The sequence below is a fragment of the Diabrotica virgifera genome, chromosome 4 (genome assembly GCF_917563875.1).
Source record: "Diabrotica virgifera virgifera chromosome 4, PGI_DIABVI_V3a".
Lineage (NCBI taxonomy): Eukaryota > Metazoa > Arthropoda > Insecta > Coleoptera > Chrysomelidae > Diabrotica > Diabrotica virgifera.
The window spans coordinates 45,562,657-45,584,113 of NC_065446.1; the positions used below are offsets into that span (position 1 = coordinate 45,562,657).

The 21,457-nt window shown below is 34.0% G+C and overlaps 1 protein-coding gene across 1 annotated transcript in view; it reads left to right on the forward strand.

Annotated features, from left to right (window-relative positions):
• Positions 1-924: 924 nt before the first annotated feature.
• The window catches only part of LOC114327095 (MFS-type transporter SLC18B1), a 258,980-nt gene continuing 238,447 nt past the window's right edge, over positions 925-21,457 (forward strand). Inside the window, exon 1 of the mRNA XM_050648179.1 lies at positions 925-1,221. Within this exon, the coding sequence (XP_050504136.1) occupies positions 1,217-1,221 (5 nt within the window). The 5' untranslated portion in view covers positions 925-1,216. The remainder of the gene's footprint in view (positions 1,222-21,457) is intronic.

Sequence of the window (21,457 nt, forward strand, 5' to 3'; positions counted from 1 at the left end):
ACAACCCTCACGGAATTTTCCTAATTTATTTGTTATAAAAATAAGGTCATAATATTATAGTTGCAATTTGTATAATTTATTACGATAGTAGCAAAGTTCAAAGTATTGAACTCATTTGAAAGACTGCAAAGAAAGCACACGTCATTCTTGATATATGTATAGAACCTCACCATATATGGTAATACATATGGGCACTGTTTTTAATATAATTTATATAAGTAGGAAGGTCGAGTACCTGAGACATCGTTGTTGTCGTTGAACTCTGTTGGCGCGTAGTCAGGGGATATAGTTACCGAGATATGGGTCACCTTGACCTATCATAACGATAATGTCGGTCGACGTAAATGTAATTGTACCTTTAACCTTATAAGAATAAAGTTTCTGAAAAAAGTTTAAGTTTGTTTGTGCGCGGTAGTGTCTTCGTCCAGCAACCCCCAACTTCACAATAGGGAAGCCTTATGAAACTACACCTGATTTTTTGCGGACCATTAAAAAATGCAATAACAGAGTGTTTAATAAGAAAAAATATAACTTTGATACGCCGCCATTTATTGGGATACCCTGTATATTTCAAAATAATTTTAAAATGTAATAGCTTTTATCAACTTACAAACTATTCAATTTAAATTTTTTTCAAATCTTTTACCATTTCGCTGTAATCTTCCGTCCCGTTAGTGATAAGTCACCCTGTATATATATTTATATACACACGTAATTAATCCAATATGTATTATAAACTTTAATCTAAATATTATAATGTAATGTAATTGTAATCAAAATTTAGTTAGATTAAAGTTTAAAATAATTGAGCTAGAACATATATTATTTTGATACCCCGTATTAGAATATGGATTAATTTCATTCGAAGGTGATATCAATCTTATCATTTGATAAGATTTCATTTACATTAAGTAGGTACCACTGAATACCATATGGTTATCGATAACTTTGCCAAAAAATATTTTTTCGTGTTTGATTATCTGCAGTCCTGCGTTAGAAAGCTACTGCATTTTTAATATTTACAAAAACAGTCATGGAAATTGCTTCATGTTTTAAGTTCTAATAGAAGTTTACGTGCAAATTTGTTGAAATATTCGGACAAATATTATATTAACAACTATTTGCTTATCTTGCAACCTGCAGTTTTGATAAACTAAGTGTGGATTTATTGTTTACGAACACTATAGTGCAGTGACGATTAGGTATATCAAAAATTATGTTGTAAGTACTATAAATTTATTATATTCTAATATTTCTTTTAAATTTATCAGCATGTTAACTACCTAAAGAAACTGTAAAACTTTATAGACATACTTAAAAATATCCATTCCAAAAGACGTGAGATTGCAACTATTAATATTATAATTGGGAACATTTTTATAACAATCTTATTGGACTACTATGTACTAATGCGAACAGTCAGTCCAACCAACGTATCATTTTTTGTAAAAAACACATTGTTTTCCGTCGTGTCTTATATAAATTTTTAGTTTTTAAGAATATAGATATTAAACACCTAATGTTTTATTTCTATTTGGATGGTTTTTAATTTTTTTTATTTATATGAAGATAATCCTGCAACAATTGTAATGTAAGGGTTTCTCCAATCTCAAAAATTATTTAAAAATACACTACTTCAATAAATTACCGCACCATCTTAAAAACGGATCATTTTTGATGTCTCGAATTTCCTAAACCTGTTGTCCAAGTGATTTTTTTAATATGTTATAGCCTTATTCTTTAACAATATCTTTATAAATTGTCATTGTATACCGGGTATACAATGTGTGGATCAATAAACCAAACTGTGTTTTTTTCTCAAAATTCACTACACCCTGTGGATTATTCTAGCATTTATAAAATACTGAAACTAAAATCTAACTATAGCCTCAGACTTTTTAACATTCTGTTTTTTTATTCAATCGCTTATGTTGGACAATAAAAAAGTAAGGTAGGTACTTTAACAACTATAGCCATATTTTTCATCAGTGCGACAAACTTTAAGGGTAATTCTGCATGAAAAAGAAATGACAGTTTGCTTTTTAAAAGTATGCCCTCAAATGCTTCGTTTCCAAGATACGCGGTGTTGAAATTTTTCTTACAAACTGACAATTTATTTATTGCTCTATAACCGTTTGAGATAAACAAATGAAATTTAGTGGTTTTTAAGAGGTAGTTATTGCACATTTTTTGACATACAATTAAGAATTTGACATTCACCATTGGCGTGTATACGGGCAATATGACCCGTATGCGTGCCAATTGATAATATACAATTCTTAATTGTATATCAAAACATGCGCAATAACTATCTCTTAAAACCTACCACATTTAATTTGCATATCTAAACCGGATTTAGATCAATAAATAAATCGTCAGTTTGTAAGAAAAATTTCAACTCGGAAACAAAGCATTTGCTGACATATGTTTATAAAGCAAACTGTCATATTTTTTCATTCAGAATTGCCCCTTAAAGTTTGTCGCACTTTTTTTAGCACAAACACCCTGTATTGATGAAGAACATGGCTAGATGTTAAAGTACCTAACTTTTTTATTATCCAACATAAGTGAATAGATCAAAAAACAGAACGTCAAAAAAACCTGAGGCTATAGTTGTGTTTTAATTTCAGGATTTTATAAGTGCTAGAATATCCCACAGGGTGTGGTGAACTTTCAGAAAAAAAAAACAGTTTGATTGGTACACCCGGTATACAATGACAATTTACCTGTCTAGCAAAAATATTATTACAGCGATATTGTTAAAGATTAAGGCTATAACATATTAGAAAAATCACTTAAATCGGACAACAGGTTTAGGAAATTCGAGAGATCAAAAATGAACCATTTTTAAGGTGGTGCGTTAATTTCTTGATGTTCAAGTTGTTTTAATAATGAGCAAATATAAAGAGTTTAGGTATTTCCAATTTTCTTTTATATATTTTTTGCAGTGTGCTTTAGGGATGGGAAAAACCTACCGGTTTAAACCTAAAACCGGTTTTTTTTACTTCGCAATAACCGGTTGTTTTTTGGTCCCGGTTATAACCGGTTTTTTATTTTTAAAGTAAAAGCTGGTTATTAGGTTTTTACGGTGATTAGGATTAGGTTAGGTATTATTCTGGATCCCAATCATAATTATTATTCTCAAGTAATTATTCCAAACAAAACCATAATTTTATGGTTTTTATATCAAATTTTATTTTATTTTATAAAATACAGAAGCAAACTGAGAGTGCAGTCTCACATCAGCCAGAAACAATTATTAAGTTTTATTATAATATTTCCTTGAAAAGGTATTTGTAATCATAATATTTACGTAAGAAGTGATCTGGTTGAATTGGACGCAAACATCATCTATTTTTCACACTTAACTCTTGACATTGAAAGTGGGTGAATGACTTTTTCTGATTACCAAGCATAATGCTCTGACTATGAATATCGAATTACTGATTACGAATACGAATCTCCAAGAATTTCGCTACGTTTTCAAAACGATACACTCATACAGGAAGTATTAAATGAGTTAAAATGTACCTATTCTACAAATATACAAACGTGTTAAAAGAAATATGGGCCATTCCACGAACATACGCCTGTTTTGGATTACTTCGACAACGAATATTTTACTGTGCAACATAAGAAGTCCGAAAGTAAATGGCGCTAATAATTATTCCAATAAACAACAATGTAATTTGCAATTTACTTTCGTTCTTCTTATTTTGCACAGTAAAATATTCGTTGTCGAAGTAATCCAAAACAGGCGTATGTTCGTGGAATAGGGTTTACAGGTTCTTTCGATAGTATGTACTAATTTTGATCATATTGATATCGAGTCGAATGGAGTATCGCAAACTAAAGTGTATTGTAAATGTAACTTTGTAACCTATTGGATTAAAAAAACCGAAAACCGGTTTTTCCAAAAACCGGTTCTTTGGCCGGTTATAACCGCTAGGTTAAACCGTAAGCAAAAAAAACCGGTATAACCGAAAACCCGTGTTTTGTCAAAAACCGCCATCCCTAGTGTGCTTCCTTCGGCTGTAGATTTCCTGCCATCGCTGTACTTTTTGAGAGGTCTTCTGAATGGTCATCGGCTAGTAAACATATTATTATCTCTTAAGTACTACTCGTCTATTCCGGTACATCATTTTTGTATGGTCATACCAGAAACGATGTCGTTGTGTTCTTCATCTAAATTATCCAGTCCGCATGTATTTTTGATTCATGTATTTCTTTATGTCTAAGTGTCTATTCCGCTATTAGTCTGGAAGTTTATATGCAGACCGATCTTACTATGATTTTCTTCTTCATGTACCTACAATATCCTTTCATAAAGTTGGTTGACCATCATAGCTTTCTTAATTTTATTCATTGCCACACTAAATAGCATGCTTGGAGAATGCTTGTATCAATACCAAACTAATCTCGTAAGTTCTTCAACCATGAAACCTTTCTTCGTCCTGGGCTGCGTTTACCTGCTATTTTCTCTTACATAATATTTTGTAACAACCTATATTCGGGACCTCTCATTACATGTCTGAAGTACTCAAGCTTTTTCTTCTTGATGCTATTTGTAATCTTAGTATTCTTGCAGAGTCGTTCTAGGTTTGTGAAGTTTCGAATCTTCTTCACCTACGAAACTTTTAAAATTCTTCTTTAGCATCATTCAACCCGGATCGACCCACTGCTGGATATAGGTCTCCCTCAGTGTTTTCCATATATTTCAGTTTGGTGCTGTTTGCATCCAATTTTTGTCGATCCGTTTGATGTCATCAGGCCATCTTGTTGGCGGGCGACCTCTACTTCGATATGCTGCTTGTCTTGGTCTCCAGTGTATTATTCGCTATGTCCATGTGTTATCCGACATTTTAGCTATGTGTCCAGCCCAGTTCTACTTTAGGGTCATAATTATTTCAATTGCATCTGCCACTCCTGTTCTTCGTCTTATTTCCTTGTTCGTAATTTGATCCCTACGATAAATGCCTAACATTGAGCGTTCCATGGCTCTTTGGGTAACACCAATTTTATTTCTTACTTTCTTGGTTATTGTTATAGTTTCTGTACCATATGTATAAATACTGGCAACACACACTGATCAAAGACATTTCTTTTGAGACACATAGGCAGTTCTGACTTAAGAACATATCTCAGCTTGCCGAATGCCACTCAAGTGAGCCCTATTCGGCGGCTTAGTTCGCACGTTTGATTATCTCTTCCTATGCATATCTCATGCCCTACGTACTTATAAGAGGTGGTTTCTTCAATAGGCATGCCATTTACTGAAATCTTTTTGCTTAACACAATATTTGTTATAATTTGTGTTTTTGTAGGGTTGATTGTTAATCCAACTTGTAAGAAGGCTAGGTATAGTTTCTTCAGTTGCGATACTGCATCATCGATGCTGTCAGCAAAAAGAACAATATCCTCAGAGAATCTCAAATGACTAAGAATTTCTCCGTTGACATTAATTCCTTTTTCACTCAGATTTGCGTTCTCAAACATATGCTGTAATAATGTTGTAAACAATTTTGACGAAATTGTGTCTCCCTGTCGCACTCCCCGTTTTATTTTAAATGCGTTGGTCTTTTTATCCGCCAGTTTCACGATTGCTGTCGCATTTTGATAGATGTATTTGATCATGTTTATATGGCGATGATCTACACGGCACTCTGTTAAGGCTTTTAACATTTTTTGATGACTTATGCTGTCAAAAGCTTCTTCGTATCCAACAAATATCAGGACTAGTGGCTTGTTATATTCAACACTCTTTTCTATTAAGTTCTTAATTACTTGTAAATTGTAAATTATCATTCATGCAATATCCTGCTCTAAAACCTGCTTGCTCTTTTGGCTGATAGAAATCCAACTTACTTAGTAGTCTGTTAGTAATAACTCTTATGAATAGCTTATATACTTAGCTATACAGCATGTATAGCTAAGCATATAAGCTATTTACAAGAATAGGATATTCACAAGAAGAGCTTATATAGCTGTGAATAGCTATACAGCAAGCTAATGGGTCGGTAGTTTCTAATGTCGCTGATATCTCCCTTCTTATGGAGTAAGATGATTTCTGCGTTGTTCCACTGCGTCGCTCGTCGGTGTTATCTCTTCGCACATACATTTATTGAACAATTTAGCTAGTGCCAGTAAAAGTGTATTTCCTCCTAGTTTTAGGCTTTCAGTTATTATTTTGTCTTCACTTGGGGATTTATTTTTATTCGTCTTTTGAAGCGCCTTTTTAATTTCGTCAATAGCTATGTTCGGCATTAATTCTGAGCCTTGATTCTCTATTTTTGGTAAAGGGCGTCTTTCATCGGATCCACTGGTTTCATAAAGTCGTCTGTAGAAGTCTTCTACTGCAGCGAAGATACAGATCCGCAATCCCAATAGTCTAAGAGCTAGAGCCGAAAAATCATCCAAGTAATATGGAGTTTGGCATGTGAAATGTGTCTACTGTATATTGATAATGATGACCCCTTTCAGGCTGACACCTCAGTGGATACAGGAAGTAGCAATAAGGGATGAAAGGGGAAAGTTAGTGTAGTCTTTATAGGTTTTCACCTCCTATTTTGTTAAACCTCCATCGATTTGCATGAAAATTGGTGACTAGTTAGAGCATACCCCAAGAAATAAAAATGATTTGGTGCCAACTTGCACTTTTACTCTGGGGGTATATACCGCCCCTTCGCGGGGGTGAAAACTATTTTATTAAAAATAACTCCACAAATCGATAGAGGGACAAATTATAAGTAAAATTTTTTATATCATGTTATTAAAATAAATTAATACTACTTTTTGAGTTATTAAAGATCAAAGATTTGTCTGTTTAAGAGCACATGCGTGAAGTTACGGATGATAAAAAGAACATATTAATTATTAGACAAGGCGGAAACGGCGGGTTCGTTGGGAAAAATATTCCCATGAGATTTTTTTGCATAATCACATTCGTGAGACATCCCAGAATAAGGTTCAGGAAGTCGCCCACGAGAAAAGTGGGCCAATTTTTTTTTAACAATTTTTTTTAATCAAATTGCAAAAATCAATATTTTTGGCCCGGACTATTTTTTTTTAGGTTTTTTGGACCATTCTGGGCAAAAAAGCTCTCTCATAATTTTTCTCTAAAGTTGATCTTTTTCGAGTTATAAGCAAGTTAAAATTTGAAAAACGCGAAAATGGCCATTTTTAAGACTTAATAACTCGGTCAAAAATTATTATTTTTAAAGTCAGAAAGTGACTAAATCAAAGTTTAAAGTCGCCGTTACATGATCCTGAAGAAATCTGTGTCATTAATTTACTACTAAGCTGTTATTTTTAATTAATAACAATGAGTGGTTACATCGTATTGACGCTGGTGTAAATGTGAGTGCGAGTAAGATGCACAATTGGACTGCTGGAATGGCTTCTCTCTCGCACTCAGCATTTACAGCCCCGCACACGTGCATGGCACGTATTATTATTCCTTAAAAATAACAGCTTAGTAATAAAAGAATGACAAAAATTTCTTCAGGATCTTGTAGGGGGGGCTTTAAACTTTAATTTAGTCATATATTGACTTTCATAATAGTAGCATTTAACCGAGTTATTAAGCCTTAAAAATCGCCATTTTTCGTTTTTTTTTCAATTTTAAATTGCTTATAAGTCGAAAACGATCAACTTTAGAGAAAAATTATAAGAGACCTTTTTTGTCCAGAATGGTCCAAAAAATTAAAGAAAAAATTGTTCGGGCCAAAAATATTGATTCTTGCAATTTGATTAAAAAAAATTTTTGAAAAAAAATTGGCCCACTTTTCACGTGGGCGACTTCTTGAACCTTATTCTGGGATGTCTCACGAATGTGATTATTCAAAAAAATTTCATGGGAATATTTTTCCCTTCGAACCCGCCGTTTTCGCCTTGTCTATATTTGTATGTTACTAAAATATTATTTTTATATTATTTCGATATTATAAATTTAGCAAAAGTGTATTCGAATATGTCAAATGTACCCATTATTGGACACCCCCAGTTTCTAAACATTTTCAGTTTATATTGTTAGAAAAAATTCAATTATATATCAAAATAATATAAAAATAATATTTTACTAACATACAATTAATTAATATGTTCTTTTTATCATCCGTAACTTCACACATATGCTCTTAAATAGACAAATATTTGATCTTTAATAACTCAAAAAGTATTGATTTATTTTAATAACATGATATAACAAATTTTACTTAAAATTTGTCCCTCTATCCATTTGTGGGGTTATTTTTAATAAAATTGTTTTCACCCGCGGGAAGTGGTGGTATTCACCACCAGGGTAAAAGTGCAAGTTGGCATCAAATCAGTTTTATTTCTTGAGGTATGCTCTAACTAGTCACCAATTTTCATGCAAATCGATGGAGGTTTAACAAAATAGGAGGTGAAAACCTTTAATGACTGCACTAACTTTCCCCTTTCATCCCTTATTGTTTTCACCCAATTTTGAAAAAATGTGAAAACTTTGAATTATCCACGTCCGTCTGTCCGTCTGTCTGTGATCACAACTCCTCCGTCAATATACCAGCTAGAATGACAAATGAGGTGTCAAATGAAAGCTTATAATCCAAGGATGGTACTAAAGGTGAGAAATTTTACCTAGGCTGTATCCGTCGGTCTCTCCGACCGCGAATATAACTCCTCCGACCTTATACCAGGTAGAATGACAAATGAGGTGTCAAATAAAAGCTTATAATCCAAGGATGGTACTAAAGGTGAGAAATTTTACCTAGGCTGTGTCCGTCGGTCTCTCCGACCGCGAATATAACTCCCCTGACCTTATACCCGGTAGAATGACAAATGAGGTGTCAAATGAAAGCTAATCCAAGGATGGTCCTAAAGGTGAGAAATTTTACCTAGGCTGTCTGACCTTCGCTCTGTACGACCGCGAATATAACTCCTCCGTCCTTATACCAGCTAGAGTGGCAAATGAGGTGTCAAATGAAAGCTTATATTCCAAGGATGGTAATAAAGGTGAGAAATTTTACCAAAGCTGTGTGTCCGTCGGTCTCTCCGACCGCGAATATAACTCCTCCGACTTTATACCAGGTAGAATGACAAATGAGGTGTCAAATGAAAGCTTATAATCCAACGATCGTACTCAAGGTGAGAAATTTTACCTAGACTATCAGACCATCGGTCTGTCCGACCGCGAATATAACTCTTACATAATTGTACCAGGTAGAATGACAAATGAGGTGTCAAATGAAAGATTATAATCAAAGGATGGTAATAAAGGTGAGAAATTTGACATAGGATGTCTGTCGGTCTGTCCGTCCGACCGAGAATATAACTCTTCCATCACTTGACCAGGTAGAATGACAAATGTGGTGTTAAATGAAAGCTTATAATCCAAGAATGGTACTAAAGGTGAGAAATATTACCTAGGCTGTCTGTCCGTCGGTCTGTCTGACCGCGAATATAACTCCTCCGTCCTTATTCTAGGTAAAATGACAAATGCGGTGTCAAATGAAAGCTTATAATCCAAGGATGCTACTAAAGGTGAGAAATTTGACCTAGGCTGTCTGTTCCTCTGTCCGTCCGACTGAGAATATAAGTCCTCCACTATAACAGGCAAAATGACAAGAAAGTTGAGAAACTTGACCTAGGACTTCCGGTTTTAGAAATGCGGCCAGAAGTACTGTTTTAAAGTCACCGGAATAGTACAAGTGATATATTATTGGACGCGACTTCGGAAGAAGAGAACAAATATATACTTCCGGTTTCATGACTGTCTGCCCGTCTGTCTTTCTCCTCCGTTATTAATACAGATAGAATGACAAATGAGGTGTCGAATGAAAGCTTTTAACCCAAGGATAGTATTAAAGATGAGAAATTTGACATCGGACTTCCGGTTTTAAAATTGCAACCGTAAGTACTGTTTTAAAGTCACCGAAATAGTGTAAGCGATATATCATTCGACGTGCCTTAGCAAGATGAGAAAAAATGTAAAATTTTGGTTTTTATATCATTTCCGGTTAAAAAGTTCTAACCAGAAGTGCCGTTATAGTCGCAGAAATATAACATATAACACATCAATCGAAGCGTATTGAAAAGTTGAGTCTGAATCTTTAGTTTCGGTTTTGAAGTCATTTCTGTTTAAACAATGATGACCCAAAGTTTAGTCAAAATGACTTAAAATTAGTAAAATCGTTTATCAATCGACGCAAAGTTACACGAAGCGTTCAAATATTGACTTCCAGTTCTACTTTCGATTACTTTGGGTGAAAACCTAGGACTTACGAAGTCCAATTACTTGTTGCTACTTCCTTTATCCACTGAGGTGTTAACCTGAAAGGGGTCATAATTGTGAATTCACAGGAAAAACTCCATATTACTTATGAAGATGATTTTTCGGCTCTAGCTCTCCGTCTACAATTTTTGGTCTCTGTTTACATAATGCCTTGAACATTACAATTTAACTGATATCCAAGGTGACTCTCTGTATAATCAGCACAGTTTATGTACGTATGCACAGTTAGTATTGTCTTCTTAGGTAGAGCTATGAATAATGAATTGGACCAACCATTAGGAAGGTGTACGCTGGTATAAATGGTATTGAAAAACGGAGTTACATATAGCCTAAAACATTGCTGCAATGCTATCGTATTTATAAGCTTATATATTTCACTTGGAATTTCATTAGGACCTGTCACTTTGTCATTTTTTATGATTGTATAGCTTGCATTACATCAGAATGTATTATTAGGGGTCCGTCGCAGCTACATAGTAATAGATATCCGTAGGTGAACTAATCCTATTGTCTTCGAATAGGTTCCTAACTTAATCTTTCCATTCTTTAAGTTTGTCCTCTACTTTAAATATTACTTTACCATGTTTATCATGTAGCAGTGCAGTTTGTCTCTTATTGAAGGTACTAGCCGCTTCTTTCACTTTTACGTACATGTTAAACGTGTCGTATCTATTTTCGAATTTTTCAATTTCATGACACTGTTTGGCTAGATACAGAGGCGGCTCTAGCCCATGTAGCGCCCGTGTGCAGTCTATGCTCTGGAGCCCTTTGGTAGACGCGCAGTCAAAATGGAATAGTCGAATAGGTACCTACCTATTCCTAGTACTAGTACATAGGGTATTAGGTACACTTACATTGTAAACAAAAATCCAAATGTAAATAGTCCAATATTAAATGATGTCGGGAGCCAATAGGTATTCACGGCGTCAGAACAACCTACTCAAAAGAGCCCCTTCAGACTTTTTATCGCCAGATAATTTGCCTTCAAACTAATTTGTCGGCCAAATATCGACCGACAGTTTAATCAGTGTGAGCTAACTAGAACTTGCGCACACACGACGATTGTTTATCGGTCGATAGTTCAATTCTCTCTGAGTTTTGGTATCCAATACTTGTGCAGTGCGAATATTTTTTGAATATTTTGCGAAAAAATGGCATCGTCTAATTCACAATCGTTAATTGTAGAAACCTGCATGGCCTAATTAGCATGACAAGTTCATTGAAGGTGACTAAGATCATCCGATAAAAGGCGAAAAACTTTTTTGGGTAATCAAGTAATTTAGAATACATTGTGTAGAATTTTCCACTAAATAATCTATCACTGAGAATTCATCATCAGCATCATCAACAGCTATTCAATCCATCGTCAGAAGGAAGTCCTCCTTAGCTGTATCCATTCATTTTAGTTTGTTGTTTTTTGCATCCATTCGTGACCAGCCATTCACTTGATGTCATCAGTCCATCTTGTTTGATTGAGGTCTGCCCCTACTTATTTTGCTAGTCCTTGGTCGCCATTTAAGAATTTTCTTCGCCCAACGGTTGTTTTCCATTTTTCCTATGTGTCCTGCCCAGTTCCATTTTAACATGACAATCTTCTGGATCACGTCTGTTACTTTTAACCGTCACGTCGCCGTCGTCTTATTTCTTTCACTGTAAATTATGATGCACTCAATACTCTTGCAATCTGTTCTTGGATTTCCTCCTCCGTTATATGTTATATGAGAGCGATAATAACAGGTCTGGATAATTTTTTCATTGTGCGACTACTAACTTCAACAGTCAAATAAGAACTTTAGTACTAAATCGTTCGAGAATAGTCGGTCGGCTGTTGATAGTGTGCGCCCTCTTCAAGTCTTCACCAACCCGACTGTTTAGTTGGCTCAGTATGCGCACTAACAGCCCATCCCGACTAAACTATCTGCCGATAAAAAGTCTGCAGTATGCGGGGCTCCGCTTACTGCAGTGTTTTATCCTTCCAGTGTTTTAATTCTTGAAGGAACGAAAAAGTGTCATTATTTTGCTTTAAAAGTTCGAAGCTTTCGTCAAATTTAGTAACTGCATTGCGGTATCTAATAGGTAATAGTAAAAGTTTACTTTAAAATGTATTTTCGCGTCAGTTACTGATTCATCTTCGGCCTCATATTTAAAAAATGTCATATTTTATGTTGAAACAAAGTAAAGGGCCCGCTCTTTGGTGCTCGGCTCCCCTAACATCCCGGCGCCCGTGTGCACTGCACACCCTGCACAATAGGTAAAGCCGCCTCTGGCTAGATGTTGACTCTTTGTTTCTTGTATTTTACGTTGAATTTATTTTTGTATAAGTACCTATATATTTATAAAGTTATTCGTTGTTTTCTGTTAGTCGCCGTTGTTCATCAAATCCAATATGTTTTCTGTTATTCATGACTTCTTTTTTGGCGATTAGCTGCCTTGTAAATTCCTATCACAGATTTCCTTTATTATTTTTATAATTTTATCATCAGAACGGACCACTGGAGCACCTTGTGCCCAGCTTCACTGCTAAGGCACGTCATCTGAAGTTTCGACGGTTTCGGCACTAAATTGATGCAAACAGATTACCCGGAAGTTTTTGGGGTCGCTGAACAAGAATACGTCATCAGAACCGACTCCCGATGCACCTAGTGCCTAAAAACACTACAAACTCCAGAAGATAACGTCCCATATCAATGACCTAGGTCATCAGGTAGTTCGGGGTGTCGGTTCTGATAACGTATTCCTATTCAGCGACCCCAAAAACCGCCTAGTAATCTATTTGCATGCATCCAAGGCCGAAAATCTTCGAAACTCCTTAAGATGACGTGCCTTAGCGTGACCGTGGACACAAGGTACTCCGGGGGTCAGTTTTGATGGCGTATTCGTGTTCACTAATCTTAAACCCCACGTGTTATCTGTTTGCATTAATTTAGTGCCGAAATCGTTTGAAACTCCAGAATATGACATGACTCTAGACACCAAGTGTTCCGCGTGTCGGTTGTGATGACGTATTCGTTTTTAGCAACCCCAAAAACCACCCCAGTAATCTATTTGCATCAATTTAATTCCGAAGACCATCGAAACTCCAGAAGATGACATGCCTTTGCAGTTATACTGGGCACCAGGTGCTCCGGGGGTCGGTTCTGATGACGCGTTCGTGTTCAACGACTCCAAGAATCTCCACGTAATCTGCTTGTATCATTTTTCTGTAGTAGACTCTTTTCCCGAACACAACGCAATAAGTTGCAAGTCTGTAGGTGCTGTATTTAAAAATCGATTTATGCCGCTGTTTTTAATGCTCAATGACATGGTCTGAAATATAAATCCTCATATTAAAAATAAATAACTGAATCAAAATATTTTGACTTATAGTGGAGTCAATGAAGGTTTTCACCTCCGATTTCGTTGAACCTCCATCGATTTTCATGAAAATTGGTAAGTGTGTAGAGGATACCTCAAGAAACAAAGATGACATGGTGCCAACTTGCGCTTTTACCCTGGGGGGGGGGATGCCACCCCTTCTCGGGGGTGGAAATTATTTTATTAAAAATAATACCACTAATCGATAGAGGGACAAATTATAAGTAAAATTTGTTATATAAAGTTATTCCCATAAATCAATAGTTTTTGAGTTATTAAAGATCAAAACTTTTGATTTTTCCTGAAAAAAATCCATGTTTTAAAGCAGTTTTTCATAAATAACTCAAAAACCATAAGTTTCTTCAAAAAAATTGTTATTACCAAAATCGAAGATAATATAAAAATAAATGAGCTCCTTATTCGAAAAATCCTTTATTATATATACAAAGTGAGTTATATGCAATTGAATGTATATTTTTTTTCCGCGAGTACTCAAATCTTAGTATTCAAGCTTAAATAACAGGAAAACGATGCACTTTGTTAAATATAGATAATAAACATTTTAATAAAGTACTTAAAGGTAACTATCAAAAAACTATATAAGAAGTCGATAGCATCAAAATTAAGCAAGTTATGATGGAAATAAGAGGACCCTTTCAGTTTTTTTAGAGAAGAATGAAAAATGAAACATAGGTCATTTCCACAAAAATTTAAATTTATAGTAACCCATTTAAAACTTTATTTATTTTAACATGAGTAATAACTTCAACAATTTTGACTGGTTTAGAGTGCACATTTTTGAAAAAAAATACGATTAAAAAAATAGAATTTTTCAAATTTTCGTGAGTTTCATTTTCTTTTGATAATAACTCCAAAAATACTAGATATACTTAAAAATTGGTAGAGAACAAAATTTTAGTTTTGACTTTATTTAAGCTTCTTCTTTTTTTAATATTTTTTCACGACAAATAAATAACCGAGATAGAAACATTTAAAACCTAAATTTTACTGCGAGAACCATGTAACCGGGGCCCTTTCACCTTGTATTTAAAAAAATAAAGGATTTAGAAAATTATGTTTAATACAGTGTTATAGACCTTTTACTTAGCTTTGTAATGGTTTTTGGATAAATCTCATATTTCAAAAATTAACGGAGTTATTTTAAAAAAACCAATAACATTTTCTTTGAAAAAATTTTATAGCGGAGATTTTGTATGTATACAGGTTGTGGGAAGTCCAATTAGTCGTTTGTTGTAGGAGATACGAAAAAAGTTTATTTAGGTGAGATTGGGGCATAGATAATATCAGAATTTAAATACATTTCCAAATATACAGGGCCACCCATATTGACAGGGCGAAACAAAATTATCTTTTGTTTAATGGAACACCCTGTATATTTTTACATTTTTGGATTCTCCTCTATGTTTTATTTCTTAAAATATCAGGTTTTGTGATGTTATACGAAGTAGTTTAAAAGATAATTACGTTTTTTTTTTTCAAATTACATAGCAATATTCACCCCCTGTATAATTGTAGTGATTTGACATCAGAAAATCAATTTATGTTCAAGTGATTTTTAATATAGTCTATTATTGTTAAAAATTATTAATCTAGCAAAACGTTTAATTTTAGCTAATACAAGGTTGGTCGAAACTGAATGAGTGTTTTCTCAAAGTTTGAGAGTATGAGTTTTCTCAAACGGAGCAGCCTGTAATGCCTGTAATGAGCATTATAATGAAATGCTATTGTATGGCACTTTATTATTTCCCACCCTGCCAGTGAGAACTGAATTTATTTTTGAAATCCCTAACTTTATATCTTTAATTATTTTAAATATTGTAAACGATTAAAAAACAATCAAATTAAATTGAAATGAAAAAAAGTGTATATCTTCCACATTTACTTCATATTTAACGTAGCCTGTACCATAACATTGCACAGATTATTATCCCTGTATAGCAACGACATACCATGAATGTGAATTCATACTTGAGAAATGTCCTATATCCAGTCTCACAAAAAAAAGGGATTCCTCAAACATAATATATATGCAGACAAAATCAGCCAAAGTGATTTGCGATATCTAATGAAAGGTATGTTCTGTTTGTTTGTAGAATTATATTTAATTAGATTTGCTTTAATTACTAAAATAAATAAATTTTCACTAGTAATACCACTAGAGGTCAAATTATTTCCGGAAATTTTTTTGAGATCATGAATATTTTGAAAATTTCCCGAGTCGCAGACAAGGGAAATTTTCTAAAAATATTCATGATCAAAAAAAAATTTCCGGATATTAATTTGACTTCGCGTGGTATTCGGTAAGAAAATTCCACACCAAATTTGCATTTGAAAATCCAAAGCTGCATGAACAGATTAATAGCGCGCCATAGCTTTGTCAGCAATTATTTAGGCTTTCAAATTCGTAATTTCTACTCATTGTAGTTGCATGGGAATACCATTTCAAGATAGAAAATAGTATATTCTTCAATTTTACATAAGTTTTGAGTAACTACAAGTGATAGAAAATGAATCAAAACTAAATTATGTAAACAAATAAAAACCAGTCTGTCAAAAATGTTCTGTTATTGTAAACGTCAAAAAATTTCCACTATAATTCGCTGTTGGGTACCCCACGAGCAAAAAATTTCCGATAAAATACCTCCGTTGCCATGGTGATCTGTCAAAATAACGTATTTTCATTGGTTCAAAATTACAGGTGTGGAATTTTCAATTATATTTTATGTATTTGTGGAAAAGGAAACCTAGCATTAGCGGCCACATTTCTATAACGGCCAATTGTTTTCTATTTTTAGTGGCCGTTATTGACAGGTTTTACTGTACCAATAATATTTTATTAAATTATGAAACATTATTTAAATAAAAAATTTATAAACTTGATAAAAGAAAGTTTGCTTAGAATTTACTCCTCTATCTAATTATGGGGTTATTTTTAATAAAATAGTGTTCACCCATGAGAAGGGATAACATCCACCCCCAGGATAAAAGCGCAAGTTGGTACCGCATCATTTTTGTTTCTTAAGGTATTCTCTAACTACTTACCAATTTTCATGAAAATTGATGGAGATTAAACGAAATCAGGGGTGAAAACCTTCAGTGACTGCCTTTTTGGAAATATAAAGGAATAATTTTTTTCGTGATTGTCGATTTGCTAATATTCTGATTTTTGGTTGCTATAAGGTTTGAAAAATTAATAAAAATTATAAATCATGCACATAAATGTAAAAAATATTTATTTTACTTAATTAAACGAGATTGCTTGAGCCAGAATGCTGAAATCTGCATTTTTATCATTAAAAAAAAGGTGGATTTCACCCTTAAAATGCAGAAAGCGCAAATTGGTGCCATATCACTTTTGTTTTTTGAGGTATCCTCTAACTACTCAACAATTTTCATGAAAATCGATGGAGGTTCAAAGAAATCGTGGGTGAAAACATTCAGTGACTACACTTTCAGAAATATAGAAGAATAAGATTTTCGTGATTTTCGACTTGTTAATTTTCGGATTTTTGGTTGCTATAAGGTTTGAAAAATTAAAAAAAAATGTAATTCATGCACATAAATATAAAAAAAATATTTATCTTTCTTAATTAAACGAGATTTCTTGCGCCATAATGCGGAAATCTGCATTTTGTACAATTTAAAAAGTAGGGGTGTATTGAGTATTGCACCCCTAAAATGCAAAAGCGCAAGTTGATGCTATATAACTTTTATTGCTTGAGGTATCCTCTAACTACTTACCGATTTTCATGAAAATCGATCAAGGTTCAACGAGATAGGAAGTGAAAATTTACAGTGACTGCACTTCCAGAAATTAAAAAAAAAATTTAAAAAGGGGTGTATTTCACCCCTAAAATGCAAAAAGCGCAAGTTGGCACTATGTCACCTTTGTTCCTTGAGGTATCCTTTAACCACTCACCAATTTTTATGAAAATCGATGGAGGTTCAACGAAATCTGAGGTAATAACTACTCATATCCACCTTCATTGACTCCACTATTATACATTCTTAACTTCAATTTGTAAATATCTTTATTTGGTCCCTTTTTACTGATGGTATAGGAATAACAATTTAATCCACGTTGATCAAAGATATTTAATGTTTATTTTAATTTTTGCTTGTTTGAAAATAACTTACTTATAGCATTGTTTAAAAAAGTATTTTTTAAACAATGCTTATAATTAAAGTTATATAAATAGAACACAAGGTGTCAATACAGTACAAAACATTTTTATAAGATGATATAAAAATATGCGTTATCTTAGTTATCAAAACTTTTAACCAATAAAATTAAATATTTTTGCAAGATCCAAATTTATACAGAGTGGCCAGCCGTAAACAAAACAGAAACATTACCTGGAACTACGACTACGGTCGGTGGAAATACACCATTCAATTCGATTAAACAATGTGGACGATTCAATGACATTGTTCAACCAAATTGAAAAGCATACATATATATGTTATAGTTAAAGTTGATTCCCAGTTGAGTCAGTTCTGAGTCTCAGTTCTGAGTTGACTTTTCCTAGTTAGAGTCAACTCCAACTGAAACGAGCAGTAAAAGTTGATTTGAAAAATTTAAATCAACTTTTACTAGTTGAAGTTGACTCTTCCTAACTCTTGTTAGTAAAAGTAGATTTTACAATTTATACGAGTACCTATAATCTCAAATGCATTTTTGATGAGTGTGCGTCTCTTTGTTTTGACCGTTTCAACTACTTATTAGTCCAGGTTATAATGCCGCCCCCGTTAGGTAAATTATTCTGATTCGATTTTTTGCACAAACTTACTCAAACAAATACATCCTTATAACAAATACACAGTGTCAGGCGGTACCGCGGTCGAAAAATTGTTTAACCAATTTTTGTTAACCAAATTCACAAAAATAATTCTTATCTACTCTACCTCATATTATGTTTAAGTTTTTATTGTGTGAAAATTATAAATATAGATAGCAGTACATGAAAGGTTTAAAATGTGCCTGAAGTAATAATGTATTTTAAATGAGATTTACTTTTTCGCACTGTTTTTTAGCACACTTTCATATAATCAAATATCCTTAACTTTCGCCTTGTCATGGTGATGACATGTGAGCAATAAATTACAAAAAAAGTTTTGGCAGTTTTGTGGTTTGACAAAAGGTTGAATTTTTAAATGTCAAAGTTCTAAAAAATTGTAAAATAGGAATGTATTCCAGTGACGAAGCGTTGCAGTTTTTAATTTGTTTTTTGGTAGATAAAATACTGTATGAAACTGTGAGTGAAGTACTTTTTGCGCACTTAGGCGATGTATAGCACTCGGCCCGCTCGTGCTCTAAACATCGCGTGCGTGCGCAAAAAGCATACTTCACGAACTGTTTTATAAATAACTAAGTATTTCACTCCGGACAAATTTTTTTAGATTATTTTGGTCATTCGGAGCAAAAAAGGTCTCTTGTGATTTTTCTTTAAAATTGATAGGTAGTTATCGAGTTATACGCGATTTAAAATTTAAAAAATGCGAAATGATCATTTTTAAGGCTTAATATCTCGATTAAAGACTATTATTATGAAAGTCAGAAAGTCACCTAATCAAAGTCTAAAGCCCTCCCTACAAGATCCTAAAGACATTTTTGTCATTATTTTATTACTAAGCTGTTATTTTTAATTATCAACAATGAGCGCTAAAAGCGTATTGAGGCGGCCGTCAATGTGAGTGCGAGTAAGATCCTCCATTCAGACCGTCCAATGGTGCATCTCAGTCGCACTCACATTGACAGCCGCCTCAATACGCTCCTAGCGCTCATTGTTAATAATAAAAAAAAACAGCTTAGTAATACAATAATGACAAATATTTCTTCAGTACCTTGTAGGGGGGTCGTTAAAATTTGATTTGGTGACTTTCTGACTTTCATAATAATAATTTTTAACTGAGTTATTAAGCCTTGAAAATGGTCTTAACTCGAGAACAATAAATTTTACAGAAAAATCACAAAAGACCTCTTTTGCTCCGAATGACCCAAATTAATGATGTAAAAAAATGTCCGAAGTGAATTTTTTTTGTGAATTTGTTTTAAAAAAATTGTTTAAACAATTTTTCGATTACGGTACCACCTGACACCCTGTGGATTCGTTATAAGGACCTCTTTTTGAGTAAGTTTGTGCAAAAAAATCGAACTGGAATAATTTACCTTACGGGAGCGACGAAACAGCCTGGACTATAAATATCACGATTTGAACATAATATACAGTAACATTTAATTTTTAGAATCGGTTGTTTGTGTGAAGTGTGAATCAACTTTTACTAAATGGCATTGGGAAGAGTATACTTTAACTAGTTGGAGTCTACTTTTACTAGTAAATGTTGAATAAAAATCTTCATTTTATATTTATAATCAACTTTTACTAAAACCAGCCGTTTGAGTCGACTCGAACTAGGAAAAGTCAACTGCAACTGGATAATCAACTTGACCTGTAACATATACACGCTTCAATTTATTCTTCATTCAATTCAGTTAAACAATGTGGCTGATCCGATTACAATGTTGTTAGTAGTTCTGCCATAATATATCTTGTTCGAATACTTTTTATTTTTAATTTAATGTCATTTTTGGAAAGTTCCGCAATATTTTAATCCTGATAAAAGGGGTCTTTATTGCTTTCTCTCTCAAAACCCTGTTTTTGTAACTTTCTGATTTGTTATTCCAAAGGCACTCGTGATTTTGATATAAGTCGAGAAATATGGGAGTCTCTTCGTCTTTCCATCTATGCACCATTGAAATGAAATTTATTTTTTTTTATTTTTATTTAGCGTATGGCTTAAGTACATCACAGAATATATTTAGATTTATGCATTATACAATGCATCACAAAGAGATGTCCAATTTTTTTATATATTCGATTGACCCTTCGGTTGCCATTACAAAGTCTATAGGGTCGCCTGTGTATGCTCTGCGTTGACAGTCCTGAACAATGTGACTGATCGTCTGTCTTGCAGCGCCGCAGTCACAAGAAGGCGAGGGGAGTTTACCCCATCTGTAGAGGGAGTCGGCGCGTCTTCCACAGTTTGTTCGAATTCGATTAAGGGCTGCCCAAATCTTACGGGGACGTTCAAATTCGCCAGGTTTCCCTATGATGTCCGGTAGACTATGGTAATGCGGATCTGTCCTACTTTCTCAATCTTCTCTCCATCGGGTATTTAAGTCAAAGTTGGATTGCTGCAGCGCTTGAGCAGATTGTAGAGGGGGTAACCTGGATCGGATGCGGCTTCCAAGAATATCGGGGATGTCGTTGTGGACTAGAAGCTGGCGACTGTCCATTATTTTGTTATATTCTTTAACCATTATATTTCATATAATGCATGTTCGCCGCGTAGGTTGGGTGGTGCTATATTACTAAGAGTAGGTAGCCACATTGTAGGGGTGGGCTTAATTGTGCTTGTTGTCATACGCATAGCACGGTTTAGTTGGGTGTCGACCAGGTGGGTATGCCTGCTATTTAGCCACACTGGAGCACAGTATTCTGTAACCGGATATATCAGGCCAAGAGCAGAGGATCTTAATGTTCCATGTAGTGCCGCAGAGTTTCTGTATTATATTGTTGCGTGTTTTCAATTTTGCTGCTGTTTTCGTCAGGTGTTCTCTGAATGTGAGCATTATGTCTAGAGTAACCCCAAGGTATTTCGGGTATTTATTGTATTTTAACAGCTTGTTATTAAAATACACTCGCAATTCTCTGTTTGCCAGCTTGTTGTTGAGATGAAAAGCTAATACTTCAGTTTTTGTAGTACTTGGCTGTAGTCTCCATTTCTTAATATATTCGCTGAGGATGGATA